Source organism: Quercus robur, chromosome 7 (assembly GCF_932294415.1).
Source record: "Quercus robur chromosome 7, dhQueRobu3.1, whole genome shotgun sequence".
In the NCBI taxonomy this organism is placed as follows: Eukaryota; Viridiplantae; Streptophyta; class Magnoliopsida; order Fagales; family Fagaceae; genus Quercus; species Quercus robur.
Window position 1 is genome coordinate 50497019 of NC_065540.1, and position 20488 is coordinate 50517506.

The following is a 20488-nucleotide window of genomic DNA, read 5'->3' on the forward strand; positions in this document are numbered from 1 at the left end:
ATTGTAAACATTAAATTTCTGTAATTAAAATTATTATTATAATAATACTGTTGGGTTTAGTTAGAAATAGTTATTAATAAGAGAGTGGAAGACAGCAGACGGTCTTAGTTAAAGACACGTTCGTTTATTCCGGTGCCAAGTCAAGTGCCAAGTAATAGCGGGTCCCACAAATCCTATTTAACGGGTTTGAACTTTGAACAGTTGGAAATACAAATACAAATACAAATACAAATACAAATAGAATAGAATGCCCCTCCCCTCCGTAATAAACGCGTTTGGACATTTCATTTGGCAGGGCAGGCCACCCAACCGGACTATTAAAACTTACTATATATATTCTTTCATTCCCCACACATTTATCATTTTTATTCTCATTCTCATTCTCATAAAATAAATTTAAAATTTAAAAACAAAAATCAGAGAGAGAGAGAGAGAGAGAGAGCATATGTATTAATTATAGCGGTAGAAAACGCTGGAATCCCGGTACAACAATACTATAATATTGTTTACACGGTGGCTGGCTTAGCCGGAATTCCAGCTTCTGCCCTGTCCTGCCCCCTTCCACCCCTTCCACAGAGAGACAGAGAGAGAGAGGTAAAATCCATTTTACAACCAATTGTTATATTAATTTTGTAGCTCACAATGTGAATGTGAATGTGAATCAATTACAATTACAATTACAATTACAATTGCAATTACAGGCTAGGCTGGGTGGTGATTGGTGATTGGATTCGAGAGAGAGAGAGAGAGAGAGAGAGAGTCAGTCAAGACAAGCAGCAAATCGAAAATGAGCGTGGTTTCGGGTGTGATATCCCGCCAAGTATTGCCGGCATGCGGTAGTCTCTGTTTCTTTTGCCCCGCCATGAGGGCTAGGTCCAGACAGCCTGTCAAGAGGTACAAGAAGATTATCGCTGATATTTTCCCTCGTTTTCAGGTCTTTCTCCTTCTTCTTTAATTTTCTTACACTACTCTGCTACTACTTATCATATATCATGCCTCAACAAAACATCTACAATTTCCTTCTTTCTGTTTTTATTATTAAATAAAATAAAATAAAATACTCTGTTTATATCGTAAGGTTTTTTGTACACTACTACTCTCTCTATTCATTCATCTTCTTTTTTACTATGACACATAACACACTAGAGATCTATTTATTGTATCATACTCGTAATATAACCAATATTGGCTCTTACATGCTATTCTTACACCAACAAAGGGGGAAAAAAGATACGTCTGAAATGAAAAATGGGTTTCCCATCTACACTGTGTTTTCTGCTCTTTCTATTGGACTTTGGTAGTTATTATCAAAACCAAACCAAAAAAAAAAAAATAGCTTTCTCTTTATAAGCATGCTTCACGTGTACCTCAATTAAAGTTGCCAGCACCAGTATTGTTTCTCTTTCATAATTGACTGTTCAATCTTTTCCTTGTGTTAAATTTTTAAGATTTGTTCCTTATATTTTGATAGGAGGAAGGACCAAATGACCGGAAAATAGGAAAGCTTTGTGAATATGCTGCCAAAAATCCATTGCGTATCCCAAAGGTATAACTGGTTTGTGCAAAGCGTTATATCTAATAGCGTGTTGATATTCACTCATGTCAAAATCTGGAGGTACAAATTAGCGTTATTATCTAATAGTTGTTGAAGAGGTAACTCTCCAGGGAACTTCATCATACACAAACTCTCTGGAAAGTAAAGCTTGTTTGAAGGTGAAGGGTAAAAATATTAAAGAAATTGAGCATGAAAGATAATGACATTCCCTCACCCACATGAAAAATAAGTCACAGACCTTTCAAAAGCAAGAATTAAATGTTTGATAATTGAAAACAAGGATCCTGGTGTTCAACAAACTTCATAGAATTGTACGGTCTATGGTCATTAGACTACAAACTGATGGTGCAAAATGGGTTAAATCTGCATTAAACTAACCATGGATTGGCCATATTTGGCTGAGCTATTGATAATTCAGGATCATTTTTGGATACTTTGTACTGTGGAAGGTTGAGCCAAACCCAAATTTATGTGAAATCCCTTCAATATGATCAAATTACATCAAGAAGCCAATTAACACATGATAGCTTGCATTTTAATGATAACGTTGTTGTTTGATTGACGATAAACATGCATTATGCATACCTGATACGTGTCCAAGCAGAAGAAAGAGTGGAGTTGAAACATAAAAAAAAGATTTGCTATGAGTACACACCAAAAGCACCTATGTTCCTTTTGCAACCATTACAACCATAGCCTAACTTGCACAAGATTCAACACCATAACTAGTGGAAGTCCCAAGGGGGTGGCATCCTCCTTAACTTGATATCCCTGGCCAAAGATAGAAATGACTTAAACCTGTGCTGGGGCTGTAAATTGTGAATCACCATGCACGGGCTTTTGTACCTTGCTCTATATGCAAGTAGCTTTGATTTGGGAGTAAGCTAGAAGTAAAGTAGTATTAGTTGAAGTGAAGGGCGCTAATGAGTAATAATAAGTAGAGTGGAACACTATCGGCTGAGAGGTTGGTGAACTACTATGATCGATAGATTCCCCACCTATATCCAATCCCGACAAGAATAGTAGTGAGTTGCTTCTGGCTTGGCTTGTAGTCAAAGTGGAACTCCAATTGCCACAACAAAGCATTGTGGCATTTCTTCTATATGAGTGGTGACAGCTCTATAGATTGACAACGAAGTCTAAGACCAAAGTATTGACTTGATCCCATCGGGCACATAAGTGGCCAGGAAAGGACAGCTTCAGTTTACTGGTGCATTTGCTTAGAAGTGAATGTGATAGTTGTTGAAGTCTCTAACAACATGTTAGGAAACCAATTGCAAACAAGAAGGCTTATCCATTCTAATAAGGGAGAACTTCAGGTATTGATTATAGCCTTGTAGATAAAAGACATTATAAAGTTTGGTCATGTTACATCAGAATGAGATAAATGTGGCCAGACTAATAATGAGTTGGATATCTGGTATAAGGTTGGTAGAAATTATTTCATATCAGTTTCTTCATGTTGCCTTACTGTGAGACCATTCAACTGGTTAAATCCTCGTATTATTCTCCTAATTCTCTCCATTGTTGCCATTGGTGATTCAATATAGTGCACCAATGTGTGAGGAATTTCATATTGCCAATGGCCTCTGGTCAACTGGCACATCTGGTGGGTGAGGTCTTGGTTCAAGTCCCATTGAGTGCATGACCAATGTGTGAGGAATTTCATATTGCCAATGGCCTCTGGTCAACTAGCACATCTGGTGGGTGAGGTCCTGGTTCAAGTCCCGTTGAGTGCATGAGTTACTTACCAGTTGAAAAAACTTTATTGTTAGGTTTTTTCATGTTATTATATTCCAAAATTTAATCTAGAAGATATGTAAGCAATATGCAAGAAAGTTCTGATTCATAGTTTATGCATTACTTCAATTGTATAGATAGTTCTGATTACTTTTTTAATTAATAGCTCATATGTTATCAATTAGTTGAGATTTACTGCTTTTTTGATGAAAGTTGCAATTATGGTGATCAGATTACAAAGTCTCTTGAGCAAAGGTGTTACAAGGAATTGAGAAATGAGAATTTTCAATCTGCAAAAATTGTCATGTGCATTTACAGGAAGTTATTAATTTATTGTAAGGAGCAAATGTGAGTTTATCCTTCTTCCATGCTTATACTTTTGTTTATGTGTTTTGAAACAGGAAAGTTATATTGGCCTGCTTTAGTTGGAAGAAATTTATAAATTGAAGTCTTAACGTTTGGAAGCTACAAGACCACCTTAAAAGTCTACTAACCCTAGGTTGACAATTTCACAGGCCTCTGTTTGCGAGTAGCTTACTAAGCATTATCCACACTCTGCTGGATCAAATACGGCAAGATGAAATGCGAATTATAGGATGCCAAACACTTTTTGACTTTGTAAATAATCAGGTCGGTTCCCTGGGTGGTGCTTAGTTATGATCTTTAAAATGTATTCTTCAAATGCAGGATATTCAGCTTCAGTTATAATTCATTTCCAGCTCTTCTTTTTTCTCCCTACAGAAACTTCAAACTGATTTCATTGTATTGAATTTGGCAGAGTGATGGAATGTATATGTTTAACTTAGAAGCCTTTATTCCAAAACTGTGTCAATTAGCTCAAGAAGTGGGGGAGGATGAAAGGGCACAAAGTCTACGTTCAGCTGGGCTCCAAGCCCTTTCTTCAATGGTACTTTATTCATCATGCTGCTATTGTACTTTTAGACTCACGGCTATAAATCACCCTTTGTTTGGTCATTGAGGAAACAGAGGGGAAAAAAATACAAGATCTTGAATCTTACACCTTTTAAAAAAAAAAAAAATTATTTGAAGGTGGGTGGGAGAGAATTTCAAATAACAAAGATCTAAGATTTGAACTTTTATTTTCTATTTTATCAATGTCTAAGCAAAAAAAGGCTGTAATTCTGAACTTATGTCGTTTCTAATGATGCTTGGATTCAAATTATTGTTGTGTGCAAAGTTGTTTTGATGTGATGGTTGTTCATGGCCTGAAAGCTAGCTTTGACTAGGCTAGGAGAATAATATGAACGTCTTCAATTTTTAAAAAACAATTATATAAATTTTGTGATCAATCCTAACTATTTGATTGGACAAAAAGGATGTCTACGGTAGCCTCTGTTGACTTAGGCTAACCCTAGTAAAGGAATGTTAGGTGCTTGGTCAACACTTAGTCTTGGTGAGATTGGTTAGAGCAAATAGTTGGTTTTTAGGGGAGCACTCTAATTTGGAGATCAGATAGGTAGCCCTTGCATTGGGATTTTTCTGAGTGCAGAGTGGGTTCATTATGGATATGCATACAAGTATTGATCTACCCCTGCAGAGGTGAGTTGTGATGTAAGCCTGTAAGGTTGGCCATTGAGTTTTGTTTTCAAGATAACATTCTTTGCATTGCTTGAAATATGAGGATCTAGGGTGATACCTTGAGAACGGATCTCAAAATTGGTTAGATGTGTGACTGGGCATACTACAGATACCTTATCACTGCTGTGGCTGGTGGTGGAATTTGAGGATCATGGCACATGTCACTCCTGATGGACTCCAGGTGTTAGGGAATGTTGCATATGGAATGGGTCAACGGCTCAAAAATATAGGGGCATGAGTTCAAGTTGGTGTAAAGCTGGCCTTGGTTTAGGCAGGAACAGAAGGTTGCTGGATGATCATAATTTTGCCTTATGCTTGGTACAAGTTTGGATGGTTGCAATCTTCTTTCTGGATATGCCTTGACGTGTTCTGATAAGTCCAATTAGGAGAAGAAAAATAAAGAGGGCATAATTATTGAATTGATTTCACAAATGTTTCATTTCATTGTTTTCTTCTTACAAAGTTGGGAAAGAGTGCACTTGTGCTCAACTCATGCTTATTCTCAATTTTTTTTTTGCAAAGCATTATTATGCCATGACGTATGCAAAATTAATTCTTTCATGTCTCTTTGTTTCATCATGCAACAACCAAACCTTAGTCCCAAAATTTTGCAGTATCTTTGTTTCATCATAATTATTGAATTGACTTCACTGATGTTTCATTTCTTTGTTTTCTTCTTGCCTAAAGATTGGATCCCTGTGTAATTTTCCTTAAGAGTATGTTGAAATCATTGCAGAAATACCCATATCTTCTGTTTTAATTTTTGTTTTTCCCTTTATAAAGCAATGTATTCTCCCTTGTTAGCATCCCACGTACCATATTTTAATGGGATTGGATTATCTATTTTTCTTTGTAGGTTTGGTTTATGGGTGAATACTCTCACATTTCAGTCGAGTTCGATAATGTAAGGAGATTCAGACTTATTCAAATCTTAATCCAAGTTTATCTACTTCTTTTTTGAACAGCACAGAGCAGCTTCTTGGTTATAAATATAATCTGTGTTTGACATGCATACACAGCAGAGCATTTAATGTAGAATACATATAGAATACATATACACTCACGATCATTCTATTTTTCACTGGGAATCTGCTACATGACTGGTGCACTTAATTGTGTCTGAAATAAGAGTTCAACTTTGGAAAAATCTTATGAACCTCTACCTGACATCTATGCCTTTGTGTCCTAGTTCTGTTTTGTAGCCTGTGACGCAGGACAACCAGAACAAAATTGAAATAACGGAAAAATAAAAGATATGACCTAGGAGTCAGCACCTAGGCCTTGCTTGGAGTCAGCACCAAGCGGGGAAACCACTAGGAGTCAACACCTAGGGTAGACCTGGAGTCAGCACCAGACCAAAGAAAGACCAAACGGCCATTGTTTTCATTCATCAAAATATCAACTATCTCCTCAAGGAGTACAATAGGTTGCTTATAAAGGATTACTAAACCCTAGTTCTAATTGGCTAGGAAACCCTAATTGCCTTATTACAAAAATACCCTTGCTGGCTAGGAAACCCTAATTGCCTTATTATAAAAATAACCTTAGTTCTAAATTAAAATACTAAAAGCCCAATAAACTACTAGGACCTAAAACATAAAAATACAATTGACTTGCAAACATAAATAATATTAAATAATAATTCTCTTTCATCTCCCGCATCAGCCTGTTATATACTGAAATTATTGAGCTATTGTGGTTTGTTGTATCCTCAATAAAAAAAATTTGCAGCTTCTATAGGACTCTATTGGGTTTTATGTATACACTTAACCGTGATTATTCTGGAAGAATTATTCTACCACAATTAAGATTGTTAAATTTATTGTTCTCTAATTTCTCAATTACTTTAATAAGTAATAACTGTCGCATACTTTATCATTTAGCTGCGGATTTACAGGTTGAAAAATATAGATGCGTCACTGATATTGGAGGGTCTAGAACAGTTTAGCTCACTATTTCTTTATATCTTATTGACATTGCATGTAAATTTGTACAAGTGAAGCAGCTTCTGTTCATTACCATTTCATTACACAATGCTATTTGATAACCTATGTGGTCTTTTGACATTTTTGTTCTTTTGATATTCAACAAAACAGGTTGTTTCAGTGGTCTTGGAAAACTATGGAGGTCCTAATAAAGAGTCAGAGAACATGGACCATGACAAGCAAGGTCCCCAGAATCGTTGGGTGCAAGAAGTCCTAAAAAATGAGGGTCATGTCTCTCATTCACCAGATATCACAATTAGGGTTCCTTCTTGGAGAGCAATTGCGAACGAAAAAAGCGAAATACATATGTCAGTATAATATCTGTCGGCACCAAATACTGCAAATGCTTCATAGGATTTTTGTTTTTAATTCTTCAACTGTCAATGACTTGTCCTGGTTTTCTTCCACAGAGAAGATGCCAAGAATCCTTGCTTTTGGTCCAGGGTCTGCCTGCATAACATGGCCAAGCTAGCCAAGGAGGCTACAACAATGCGGCGTGTTCTTGAATCTTTGTTCCGTTACTTTGACAGTGAGAATTTATGGTCTCCTGAACATGGTCTTGCCTTGCCAGTCCTAAAGGATATGCAGTTTTTAATGGATAATTCTGGTATTTATAACTCAACTCATTTAGGATTTTGAGGTTCTTTGCTGTTGTTTTTAAACATTAATGCTGTTGCCCTACCCTTCAATTTCAGTTTTACTTTGATGATTAACAGCTCCTGCATTTTTCTTCTTTACCTCTTGCAGGGCAAAATACACATTTCTTGCTTTCCATTTTAATTAAGCATCTTGATCATAAAAATGTCCTTAAACAACCCAAAATACAGCTTGACATTGTTCAGGTTACCTCCTCCCTTGCTCAAGATGCAAAGGTCAACCCTTCTGTAGCAATGATTGGTGCATTAAGTGATGTCATGAGGCATTTGCGGAAGAGCATACATTGTTCACTTGATGATGCGAATCTTGGAGCTGACATCATAAATTGGAATAGAAGCCTTAGGGAAGTGGTGGATGACTGCCTTGTACAGTTATCACATAAGGTGGTAATTATATTCCAAAGCTCCTAAATCAATTTAATATCCAAAATTTTATGGTCTAGAACTACTTCTTGATGCTTGTTATTGGTTTTTATTCACTTTTCAAATACTTAATGAGCTTGTGTAATTTTTCATTTTTACATATTCTACTGCTTCAAAGCATGGATACTTTAAACTAGCACCATATCTAAATTTAAGCTGATACAGATACTCTCGGATACCATAGGATACATCTTTATTTATTTATTTATTTCTTTTTTTCCTTTCCCTCTTTCTCGCTCACTTTTTTCAATGAAACTAATAGCTGCTTACCTATTTTTATTATTTAGAGATATCTTTTATACAATGAAACTAATATATTTATTCTTTAGTCATATTTTACACTGTTAGTATTTGGTGTTTATCTTTTATACTATAAAATACTATAACATTTACTTTAAAATGTTGATTTATATGTTAATTGATTGAAGTATCCAGGCTATATCACATCCTAAAATTTTCAAGAATTGACATATCCCGATGTATGTATTGTATTATACACATATCCTGTGTTGGGGATTCCTGACATTGACTCTCATTAGTCATTATTTGAGTTTTCAAATAAAACTGAGTTGCAATTGGCCCACAGATTGGTGACGCAGGCCCAATTCTTGATAATATGGCTGTGATGTTGGAGAACATCTCAACTATTACAGTTATAGCCAGAACTACTATTTCAGCTGTTTACCGAACTGCTCAAATTGTAGCCTCCTTACCCAATTTGTCATATCAAAATAAGGCAAGGCGCAGCACCTATTTTTCTATTGATTTTTCATCCTCAACCACTTTTTAGCTTTAGATATAATTCTGCATTTAAAATTTCTTTCTTTCTGTAGGCTTTCCCTGAGGCTTTGTTTCACCAATTACTCCCAGCTATGGTCCATCCAGACCACGAAACACGAGTTGGTGCACATCGAATCTTTTCTGTTGTTCTTGTGCCATCTTCGGTTTGCCCTCGTCCATCCTCATCTATTCCACGGACACTTTCAAGAACCGTCTCTGTCTTTTCTTCTTCAGCTGCCCTTTTTGAGAAGCTAAGGAAGGACACGTTTTTGTCAAAGGAAAATGTTTGTCAGGACAACAAAGAAAATGGTGTTAGTGAGGAGGAACCAAGAAATCTGAATAATGATATGCTGAATAGATTGAAATCATCCTACAGTCGAGTATATAGTATGAAAAGCCCCCTTGTATCTATGACAACCGATGGAAATGCTGTGATCAATTCAAATAAAGAAATGGTAAGTTTTTGGAAATGTCTTTACCATCTCAGGTATCCATATCCATTACATCATGGGGCTTGCTCATTAAGGCATGCCCTGGTTACCCCACCCAGTCATACATAGTGTAGTTGTTGCTCCTAAGGGTGACTTGTACTTTATGTTGGTGTTGGATGTCACTGGGCACATAGAAGTAGAGGGTAGTCTCCTTAAATACATTATATTTAAAATCTGTAGCACTGATTCAATTGCTATCTAAAGTTATATATTTATTGGCCTAGGAATCAGTTCAGAGCCAAAAGTTTGGCTGGAATAGGGGCCTAGGCTTTATATATTTGCTATCAGGGTTACTGGGATTGGATAGGAATGCAACAAATTGCTGGCCCTAATCTATATCAAGGCCCTCTGTAATTTATAGGTCAGATTTCATGCTGTCAGTTATCAGTAGTTAAAAAATGGTCTTACTTTGATGTACCATCAAATCCAATGTGACTGTTTTTTTTATGAATATTAAACTTCAGGAGGTGAATTCCCTGAGGCTCAGCAGCCACCAGATTACTCTGTTGCTTTCATCAATTTGGGCTCAGTCCGTCTCTCCTGCAAATTCTCCTGATAACTATGAAGCAATTTCTCACACATACAGTCTTGTAGTTCTGTTCTCTCGAGGCAAGGTAATTGCTCAAATAATGTTAAATAGAGTTTAGCTTTTCTTCTATATAAACTGATGCTGCTATTTTTGATCAGGTCCTTTTCTTTTGATAATAATCCTTGTTATTAGCATGTTTGCGCTGTACTTTTGAAAGTGCTTCATGCGTTTCTATGTCCCTCAGAAGTCAGAACCAGGGGATACTAATAATTATTGTCATGTTAATCAAAGAAGCCATCTGAAGCATATCTACAGCTAGGATATCAATTTTATAGGGGCATTTGGGTCATAACACTATTTTGTAATTTCAAGAAGAAGTTTTGGGTATTTTCATGTCACTTTTGGGTTGTTTAGATATGATATTAACGCCATGTTTTTGGAGCATAATTTATTAATCAGGCCAATTAGTCTTCATAAACTCCAACTGTGCCTAGGAACCTCAAAACACTTGTGAGAGTGGCTTTAATCTTTTCTAGAGTATGTTAGTCCAGAAGAATGATAGTAAAGCTTTCCATATCTACAATTAGTTTTGAAAGAGGGCAGGTCGTTTACTTGAATTTTGTGAAGATTCTGGAGTGTGAAATTTTATTATTATTATTTTTTTACTTAGCAAAATACTCGATTAGTTTGGATTTCTCTACTAAACCTTACTTGGGCTTTATTTATTATTTGTTTCTTCTAGAAAGCTTGTTTCATCTTTCATAAATGATGTTAACAGCAATTTGGATGAACTGCGATTTAAACTTTCAAATGATGCCTGCAACTTACTAGGTTTCCATGGGGTGCAAATAGAGGACATTACTACTAAATACATATACGTTGAGCCTTAAATAGTTACTTACACAAAGAACTAGTTCTTTGGATGGGTTCTAGTCACATAAATTAGAATAGTATTAGTAATCATATATTCTACTTATCAGAAATGACTTTGGAAGAACCTCCTATGTTTTTCTTTGCCACATTAAAATGTTTCTTTTTCTTTTTTGGAGGGGTTGGGAGGTTAGAGGGGTTTTACCCTAGAGATGATAGGAGGTGTAAAGTGACTGAAGGATCATTGGCAAGGAACTTCCTGTGTTTTTTACATTAATTATGTATTAAGTTTTAATGAGCTTTATTGTTCCATTCTATTATGGTTTATCATGTCTTGCAGAATTCCAGTAATGAGGTTCTGGTTCGAAGTTTTCAGTTAGCATTTACACTGCGAGACATTTCTCTTAATGAAAGAGGTCAGCTCTTGAATTTGTTATTCTACTTTCAATCCCATATGTCTAGATGGACTAGGTTTGAATTTTCTATCCTACCAGTGGACAAGCATGTATTGCATGTTCTAGTTACAGCTTGCACTTGTTGCATAACATGGGGAGAGTAGAGTAAGAAGCTACAACAATGCCATTGGTAGGCATAGATATACAGGCTTTAGAATGTTTAACTGTTAAGAACTGATTGGACTTTCTAATTCTCTTTTGACGAAGTGATTGGATTCGGGTATAATTAGCTTGTGGTTTATTCATTTCTCACTTTTTTTAGTCAATTACACACATACTCATGAAGCAAAGAATGAACAAGCGAGATCTTACATTTATTGGATCTAAACTCTTCAGCTAAAACCATATCTCACTTCTATTGCAGGGTCACTGCCACCTTCATGTCGCAGATCCCTCTTTACCTTGGCAACTTCAATGATTCTTTTTTCGTCAAAAGCATACAATATTCTTCCTCTTGTTTATTGGGCCAAGACAGCACTTACAGATAAAATGGTAGGTATGAGTCATCGCTGGTGAAGCTGTAATCATTGGTTAACATTGTTATTCATTTACTTAGCAATAGCAGGCCTAAAAGTTCCAATATTTTTAGCAAGGACTAGATACATTTAACTTGTTCATGTGACTAATTGTTAAAGTGATGAATATCAAGCACATGGATTGTGGTGATTAAACACCTCTCAAGTCAAATTTCTTAATGTTTGCCTTTAATCATGCTGGACTCAGGTTGATCCATTCCTATGTTTGGTGGAAGATTGTAAGCTACAGGCTGTTAAAAGTGGATCTCACCGTCCTGCAAACGTTTATGGATCTGAAGAAGATGATAATTTAGCTTTGAAATCTCTTTCAGAAATAGATATCACTGAAGACCAAACTAGGGAGTCCTTAGCTTCTGAGATTGTAAAGAGCTTGGAAAATTTATCAGAAGTAAAGCGTTTATATAAATTTTACACATCTTAGACTGCCTTGAATGTATAACTTGTTTATATTGTTATATTCTATTATAATAATTTTTGGCATTTTTTGCAGTCTGAGTTGTCCACTATAAGGGAACAGCTACTCCATGAATTTTTACCCGAGAATGTGTGTCCACTAGGAAGCCAGTTGTTCATGGGTAGTCCACATAAAATATGTCAGGTTGATCGGAAGAATAGTGAATCTGTTAAGGAGGTAAAGACTTCAAGTTATGTCCATTAATGCTTGGACTTGCATGACTTTGTTGTTGTCTTGCAGGTTGCTCCAATTTTTTCAATGGACGATGATTTGTTGGCAGATTCATTTGAAAGTCAAACCAAACACAATTCAGAGTTGGCGACAGAAATTCCCTATCTTTTGAGTGTCAATCAATTTCTAGAATCAGTATGTTAGCCATTTCATGCTTTATAGAGTACCAATGTAAGGGATATTCAGATTGAGAATTGGTTTCTTACAACATAATTTTTAATAGTGTGCTTTATATGCACAGGTCTTGGAAACGGCACATCAAGTTGGAAGGATTTCTGTCTCAACGGCGCCTGATGTGCCTTACAAGGAAATGGCCCACCACTGTGAGGCACTACTCATGGGAAAGCAGCAGAAGATGTCTAATGTGATGATTATCCAACAGAAACAGGAAAGTGGGAAGAACTTTACTTTACAAATTCATGAGCCTGAGATGAAGAAGATGTCATCCTATCCCCAGGTTGATGTGGGTTATTATGGGGTACTTTCTTGTTCTAGTAAACTTGAATTGAGCACGTACTTGCATGATATATAAACCATTTGGACCGTGCAACATACATCTCTAGTTGGGACTAGGTTGTGTTGTATGCATATGCACTCTTCTTGTTTCCCATTTGCATGCAAATATATTAGAAGTCTTAAAAAGGTGCACGTTTGGGCTTAAAGCCTTAAAGGTCTTAAAACATTGCCTAATGCCTTCACACAAGTGAAGCTTCTAACATTGTGGACTCAAATGAAATGTAGGTTGGCAATCCTTTCCTTGACGAAAACTTTGTTGCCAATTCAGGCCAACCAAACCCTGGTCCTGTTCCGATGCTGTGTGCAGCAGAATACCAGCATCATCCCCACTTGTTCAGACTACCGGCATCAAGTCCATTTGATAACTTTCTAAAAGCTGCTGGCTGTTGAGTGTCTTGAAGTGTAAAGACACATTTTGGTGGGTTAGATGAGAAAAACATCAATACTCAAGTGAGCTCTGTCTTAAACTCAATGGCTTGGCTTCCCATTCCAGCTATGGGTATCCAGTCCATCTCACTTCTTACTCTACAGCCTGTGATAGCTTCTTAGTATATTGCAGAATCACTGTTTGTAATTAGCATTTACTGAGGTTGTTACTTGTTCACATCCTATTCTTTAATTGCTATCCATTTTATTTTTATAGATGTCCAGATTCAGGATGAGGTCTTCTTCTTGCTTCTTCTCCTCCCTAGGTATGATGAGTTTCAAAGCTGTGGTTGACAGTTTCTCATTCCAACAAGTTGAATTCTTTGCCTACAATGTAAAAATTAAAAAAGTCATATCAATTTGGTGTACTTAGAGTTTAGCTTGATTATAGAATTTATATGTATAATTTTTTTGGGATATCAAACCCATCTCTCAAAGTAAACTCTGGCTTCAATTCTACTACTATATAGAAGGGAAGAAATTTTTTTGTAATTGGATTGTAAGATTCTTTATTATTATTGTTACAATTTTTTTGAACTAGTGCAATGGATAAAATATTGCATTATGATTGTTATTTTAGCTCATGTCATATTATTGCAAAATAGAAAAAGAGATTGTGATAAAAGGTAGGGAAAGATAGGGGCGAGCCTGTTGCTCCTCTACAACGACAACGTCAGATTGCTGGGCTGGAGTTGATTGTAAGGTGATGGTTATAGCATGTTTAGTAAAGCCCAAACAAGTTCAAGTTCCTTTCTGGAAGCCCAAATATGGCCAACAGCTTGAAGATACTAGGCTTTAAAATGCAAAATTGACTCTCTAACTTTCTTTAGATTTTATTTCAGTTTTTTAACTTTACTTTTGTTCATTTCAATCCTTTAAGTTTCAGATTTATTCAATTAAGGCATTTTCGTTAACTTTTGTTAAAATTTTTTGAAAAAAAAAAGGAAAATATTTTTCAATCATTAATTGAATTTTTTTAATTTAAAAAATTTGAAGAAATATTTATAAAATTGAAAAAATAACCACAACATATAACAAAAATTGATGGAAAAGCCTTAATTGAATAAACTTGAAAGTTAGAGAATTAAAATGAACAAAGCAAAGTTAGAGCACTGAAATGAAATTTGAAGAAATTTAGACGGTTAATTTTGCATTTTACCCAATATAATAATAAAAATGAGCCTCAACCTCAAAAGAAGAATGGATACTGCCTTAATTAATTCTTGCCTTGGTGAAGAAGAAGAAAAACCACAAGCCAGTGGAGTGACTGTGGAGAGATCATACCCAATGGATTTGATGTCCAATTGTCACCGCTCTTTTTATTTTTTAAACTGTTTTTCAACACATAGATGAAATTAAATGTAGAGTAGGTAGGGCTCAAAGTAAAACTAGTGCCTCTAAAAAAAAAAAAAAAAAAAAAAAAAAAAAAAAAAAAAAAAAAGAAGAAAGAGAGAGAAAGAAAAAAACCTAAACCGGATATGTGATCTAGGTCCTGGTCTGGTCCAGGCCCAGAGGTTTACAAGTTGCAAATTACAAAATACTAGTTTTTCTTTTTGGCGGTAGAAACTAGAAAAGAAAGTATAGACTAAATTATAAGACCAAATATATATATATATATATATTGGTAAAGGTGTCATCGAAACGAATTCAGGAAGCTTCAAGAATCATCAACAGGAGTCAGGAACACCGAAACGCCAAGTGCTGTAGTGTGCTGGTCAATTCTCTTTCTCTTCCATATCTTCTTTTATCTTTATGTGTGGTCTGTTTGTTTGAATAATCGTAACTCTTATGGCTTATGCTCTCTGTTTGAACAATTTTAATTTTAATAGTAATAATAATAAGAAACATCATCTTATTCCATTCCTGGGTAGTGTAGGGTTCCAATTTCTCAATTAAGATTTGTCTTTTTTGTTTGTATGGTTGCGACTCCATGATGTTTCATCTGTTGCAGAATTGAACTTAATAAATACAAGGTTTTTACATTTCAAGTTTTATTACAAAAGGTTTAGCTCTCATTCTCTCTCTCTCTCTCTCTCTCTCTCTCTCTCTCTCTCTCTCTCTCTCAAACTCTACTAAGGGTGAGTTTGGTTCGACTTTCAAAAGTTGAACTTTTTTAAAAAGTTGAGTTTTCAAAAAGTGCATAATGAAAAAGTGCTTTTTCAAAAAGCTGAGTGTTTGGTAAAAACTGTTAAAAAGTGCTTTTTGAAAAAACTGAGTGTTTGGCTAGCACTATAAAAGTTGCAGTTTGAGGGGTAAATTACCAAAAAGGACAATGTATATATAAGGAGTTTATTTCATACTTAAATCAACTATTTCATATACTTACTAAAAAAAATAATAATAATATATATAATTGGTATTATTTTAATAATGTTTAGGTAATTTTTCTTTTTTAGTGTCATAATTATTTGTTATTACCATTATTGACTTCTTATCAATATTATTAAATCTAAATAATTTTCATCATCATGAAGCACAAAATAAAAATGTAAAAAGATAAAATATACACCAATAATCCAAGATTAAATTGTACTACATAAAAATGTAAAAAAATATGATAAAATACATACCAATAACCCAAGTTTAAATTGTACTACATAATATTAAAAAAAAAAAAAAAAAAAAAGACAACTACTAATTATTATCCTCCCAAATGGAATTAGCAATGGAATCACGAAGAACCACCATCGCAGGGTCTGTTAAAGTTCCTGAATTCTGCTCATAACTGCTACCTGCTTCACTATTATGTTCTCTTCTAGAAATTGAATCTTGAGTGGCGTTTATAAAGCCCATATCATCCCTATCATTTAGTCTAACAAAATTATGAAGAGCCATAGTAGCAGATACAATAAGTATTTGGATATGGAATGGAAAAGATGGCATGTTTCTGATAATTCTCCATTTATTCTTCCACACACCAAAAGTGCGCTCAATCGTACATCGAAGAGATGAGTGAGCATGATTAAATTTTTCATGTCTAGTTCTAGGGCTTCCACCTCTCCTTCGAAATTCCTGAAGATGGTATGATATCCCCTTGTATGGTGCCAAATAGCCTTTCATCATTGGGTATCCAGAATCAACTACATAATATTTTCCTAGAAAAGAAAATTCAATTGTATTAACACACACACAATATGTCATTATAATGAAGAATTGATTAACCATGGCACAAACCTGGTGGTGGGTGCGGAAAGTTGTTACTTTGTTTACGAATAGTATCAAGAAAAATAGAGGTGTCGTGTGCTGCACCTTCCCATCCAGGCAAAACAAATGTGAATAACATATCAAAGTCACATGCAGCCATCACATTTTGGGTTGGATATCCCTTTCTTCCAAAGTACGGAATGGACTTCTCAGTAGGTACAACCGCCATCACATGTGTGCCATCAATCGCACCGATGCAATCCTAATAAAAACATTAATAGTTTTCAGTTCCACATGTATTGTATTATACAATAGTACTTATTCAAATATACAATAGTACACATACTTTGAAATGTGGCCAATAAATTGGATGGTCTTGTATTTTGGTTGGAACTTCACTAAAAGTTGGATCCGAAGGCTTTACATATGCAGCTGCAAAGCGAGCACCCAACAGAGTTATCATCTTCTCAAAATGCCTACTTATGGTTTCACCTGAATGCTGAAATATTTCTTGAACCATTCGGTTACATGTTCCATGACCAAGTATCAGTAAACAGATTGCCACTGACTCTTCTAACCTTATATTCCTTGTATGTTCAAGTCCATAATCATGTTGTAAAACTTGACACAAATTATGAAACACCTCCTTTTTCATTCTAAACATATTGTAACACAATTTCTCATTACCTTCCATACAACGTCTCACCCAAACCCACCCTGTTTGTTCAGAATCATAACAAGGAGTCTTATTAATGTACTTATTGAAATATGTCACAACTGCTTCACAAGTAACTGCCACAAGCTGGTAAAACTCTTCATCAGAATCATCATTACTATCATCATCATCAGAATCACTATCACTGTCATCATCACTGTCACTACTCTCACCATCATCATCATCATTGTTATCACCATTATCATTATTGTCAACATTGTTATAATCACCATCATCAAAATCATCACAGTAATTTCTGTAATCTCCATCCATTAATAGTTCCATAAAATGGCCACTCTCATGAGTACCATTATAATCATCCATATTGGTTTAAGCTACACAACAAAATAACAAATAGTCAACCCTTGCTAATACTATTTTAATATAGATCAACATAATAATCAGAACATCAAGACAATTCAAAACATACCAAGACAATTTAAAATATCAAGTACATAACATTGTAATGAAAATTTCAAATGTGTTTACATTACACATATTAGTCCAAAGCTAATACTAAATGTCACATAACTTAGTTTAAAGTTAATACAATATAGCTAATACAACATAGTTAATACAACATAGCTAACTTAGTTTAAAGTTAATACAACATAAAGTTGTTCACTTCTTTTGGTTATAAATCATTCCTTGTAGCCACTCTAGCTGTACCTCTGGGTCCTTGAAAGTTAGGAACATCTCCCTACGTGACTTTTTTAGTAAGATATAGGAAGCTTGAACCACGAACGAACTTTCCACTCCAGGAAGTGCTCTCACAATCGTCATAACATTATCAACTGAACTTGGTGACTCTCGAGAAGTACCTTCAGACCTATTTTGACATGCAGTTATTAATTGACACATACGATCGTCCAACATTGCAGCTCCTCCTATCTTCTTCTTTTTCTTCTGTGAGGGTATTGATACACTAGTTCGCTTTTGTCCTGAACTACGTGATTGACTAGTTTGTCCTTGCTGCAAACTATCAATGTCTAAACTCATGTCACATTGGTTATCCTTAAATTCGGAGCTACCATCTGAATCACCAGCACCCTCTTCTGGCATTGTTGGAGGGAGTGTATTTGAAGAAGGGGTCCATGCAGCTACCCCAGTTGCTGCAACATCTCTAAACATTATATCAAGTTGTTCTAGATTCTGTGGACCTTTCTCTCGAAACTTTTTGGCTTTGGGTAATTCCTACAATATGTAATTGTAATTTCACTCATATAACAATAATATAAAAAAAACTATCTTCAACTAACTACATATTAATAAAATACTCAACTCACCTTCAACTTTAGGTCCCACCATTCATCAGGAGCAGCAATCGTTCCCTTCTCTGCATCCCAACCTAAACCTGTGTCAAGATTCTTCAATCTTTCCCACACTCTCCAGTCACCTTTCAATACATCCCACCTACTTTTTAATTGGTCCTTATCATAGTTTAGACCGGTCTCATTACAAAATTTGGTCACCAAATTGACCCAACCTTTGGGACTAAAGCCAGCACCTTTTGTTCTATTCCCGGCTTGAATTTGTTCCACACAAATGTTACAAAAGGTAGTTGTCCACGTTGGATTAATATCCCAGTCTGCTCTAGCCTTTTTTACCTCAGAGTTGGAAGTAGTCTTTTTACCCATCTATAAAGTTAACCAACCATAAGAAATGCAAAAAATAGAATTCCAGCCGGGAATGCAAAAAATAGAATGCAAAAAATAGAATTATAATCATCCATGTTGCAGCTTGGACTAGCTGCCAGTGCAGTGTGCAGCCCAAGCTGCACACAGTGCAGCAGCCAGTGCAGCTTGGGCTGCTGCACTGGGCTGCACACAGGTGCAGCAGCTAGTCTAGCTGCTGCACTGTGTGCAACCCAGTGCAGCAGCCCAAGCTGCACACAGTGCAGCAGCCAGTGCAGCTTGGGCTGCTGCACTGGGTTGCACACAGGTGCAGCAGCTAGTCTAGCTGCTGCACTGTGTGCAACCCAGTGCAGCAGCCCAAGCTGCACTGGCTGCTGCACTGTGTGCAGCTTGGGCTGCTGCACTGGGTTGCACACAGTGCAGCAGCTAGACTAGCTGCTGCACCTGTGTGCAACCCAGTGCAGCAGCCCAAGCTGCACTGGCTGCTGCACTGTGTGCAGCTTGGGCTGCTGCACTGGGTTGCACAGAGGTGCAGCAGCTAGTCTAGCTGCTGCACTGTGTGCAACCCAGTGCAGCAGCCCAAGCTGCACTGGCTGCTGCACTGTGTGCAGCTTGGGCTGCACACTGCACTGGTGCAGCAGCTAGACCAGCTGCTGCACAGTGTGCGGGTCCTCTTCTTCATCATCATCCATCTATAATTACTAACAAAAAAAGGGAGTTGTCTTAAGTTACTGACTATAATTATTTCATTTTAGTTTGCAAGGCACTATGAAATAATACTAGTGCAAGGCTATAATAATGTCCAAGAGGTTAATTCTTATCATTTTATTACAATTTGTAATATTTGTCCACACCATTATAGACTTTTACTTCGTGATTACTCTATACAACCTCCTTGGCTCCATTACCTTTCCTATACGGCCATTAATGAATACGAAATATCAAATTTAGTAAAAAACCTTACTAGTTTATGTTAAATTCAAGGACCAAAATTAGACAGATTCCTTAAAACCAATCACAAGTTAGACCCAAAAAGGATAAAAACAAAAACTAAAATTTACACAAAACTAATTTCAGTTCATGCTAATAACTAATAAATAAAAATATTATGCATCCAGCAACAACAACATCTCTACCATCCATTTCCAATCAACACCCCATCAGCACTTCACCATGCAGAAACCAACAAAGCCAATATTCCACAATGTCACATACACACCGAACCATATCAACCAGTATCAAAAATATTTATATTTCTTCTGAAAATTCTTCTTTCCTTCTCATTCTTTATATTTCTAAAATACCCAAATCATACTAATAAAATACCCAAATCAGATATCGCATGAGACAGAGCATCCACAAAAACACAAATAAAAAATAAATAAATTACGAAGCATCTACCCATAAAGCTTTTTCAGTACCCGGCAAGAGAACAAATATATCTTTAGCAAGAACAAAGCATGCAAGATCTGAAAATTCTTTTTTTCAGCTTGGTAAAAAAAAAAAAAAAAATTCCAGATCAATGTTGGTACCTGGTGGCTTTGGGTAGCAGATCCGTGTTGCTTGGGGTTTTTTTGATCAAAACTCTACCTGCAAAATGTATTTCTCAGATCAGATTAGACAAATAAAAAAAAAAAAAAAAAATTACAGAGGAAGCCCGTTGAAGAAGACGAAGAAAGAAGAAGAAGAAGAGGAAGAAGACGACCAACGGATGACAAAAGAAAAGAGAGACTTACGCGCGGAAAGTTG

At 35.9% G+C, this 20488-nt stretch overlaps 3 protein-coding genes and 1 non-coding gene across 5 annotated transcripts in view; 3 read left to right on the forward strand and 1 right to left on the reverse strand.

The window, feature by feature from the left end:
• Window positions 1–399: 399 nt before the first annotated feature.
• LOC126693806 (protein SEMI-ROLLED LEAF 2) lies at window positions 400–13786 on the forward strand. Of its 2 annotated transcripts, XM_050389945.1 has the most exons (20): window positions 401–594; window positions 702–934; window positions 1472–1546; window positions 3528–3643; window positions 3811–3925; window positions 4074–4202; window positions 5751–5798; window positions 6991–7187; window positions 7290–7486; window positions 7627–7919; window positions 8545–8694; window positions 8792–9193; window positions 9694–9843; window positions 10969–11044; window positions 11448–11575; window positions 11807–12007; window positions 12110–12250; window positions 12314–12439; window positions 12546–12782; window positions 13046–13786. In XM_050389945.1, the coding sequence occupies exons 2-20, from the start codon at window positions 788–790 to the stop codon at window positions 13208–13210; spliced, it is 3093 nt and encodes a 1030-aa protein (XP_050245902.1). In that variant the 5' UTR covers window positions 401–594; window positions 702–787; the 3' UTR covers window positions 13211–13786. The 2 variants fall into 2 exon arrangements, with proteins under 2 accessions (XP_050245903.1, XP_050245902.1); XM_050389946.1 differs by lacking the exon at window positions 11807–12007 and having other exon boundaries at window positions 400–594.
• Window positions 13292–20488, forward strand: part of LOC126691566 (uncharacterized) — an 8526-nt gene continuing 1329 nt past the window's right edge. Inside the window, exons 1-3 of the mRNA XM_050386584.1 lie at window positions 13292–13319; window positions 13464–13512; window positions 14877–14960. Of these exons, the coding sequence (XP_050242541.1) occupies window positions 13292–13319; window positions 13464–13512; window positions 14877–14960 (161 nt within the window). The remainder of the gene's footprint in view (window positions 13320–13463; window positions 13513–14876; window positions 14961–20488) is intronic.
• LOC126693807 (protein ALP1-like) overlaps window positions 15751–20488 on the reverse strand; it is a 5069-nt gene continuing 331 nt past the window's right edge. Inside the window, exons 1-5 of the mRNA XM_050389947.1 lie at window positions 20476–20488; window positions 20272–20329; window positions 16737–17440; window positions 16421–16652; window positions 15751–16341 (exon numbers count right to left, since the gene is read on the reverse strand). The exon at window positions 20476–20488 is cut by the window's right edge and continues 331 nt beyond it. Of these exons, the coding sequence (XP_050245904.1) occupies window positions 15881–16341; window positions 16421–16652; window positions 16737–17429 (1386 nt within the window). The 5' untranslated portion in view covers window positions 17430–17440; window positions 20272–20329; window positions 20476–20488 and the 3' untranslated portion in view covers window positions 15751–15880. The remainder of the gene's footprint in view (window positions 16342–16420; window positions 16653–16736; window positions 17441–20271; window positions 20330–20475) is intronic.
• On the forward strand, window positions 19187–19330 carry LOC126693842 (small nucleolar RNA SNORA17). The gene has a single exon (XR_007645554.1). It is a non-coding gene; the product is annotated as a small nucleolar RNA SNORA17 (small nucleolar RNA).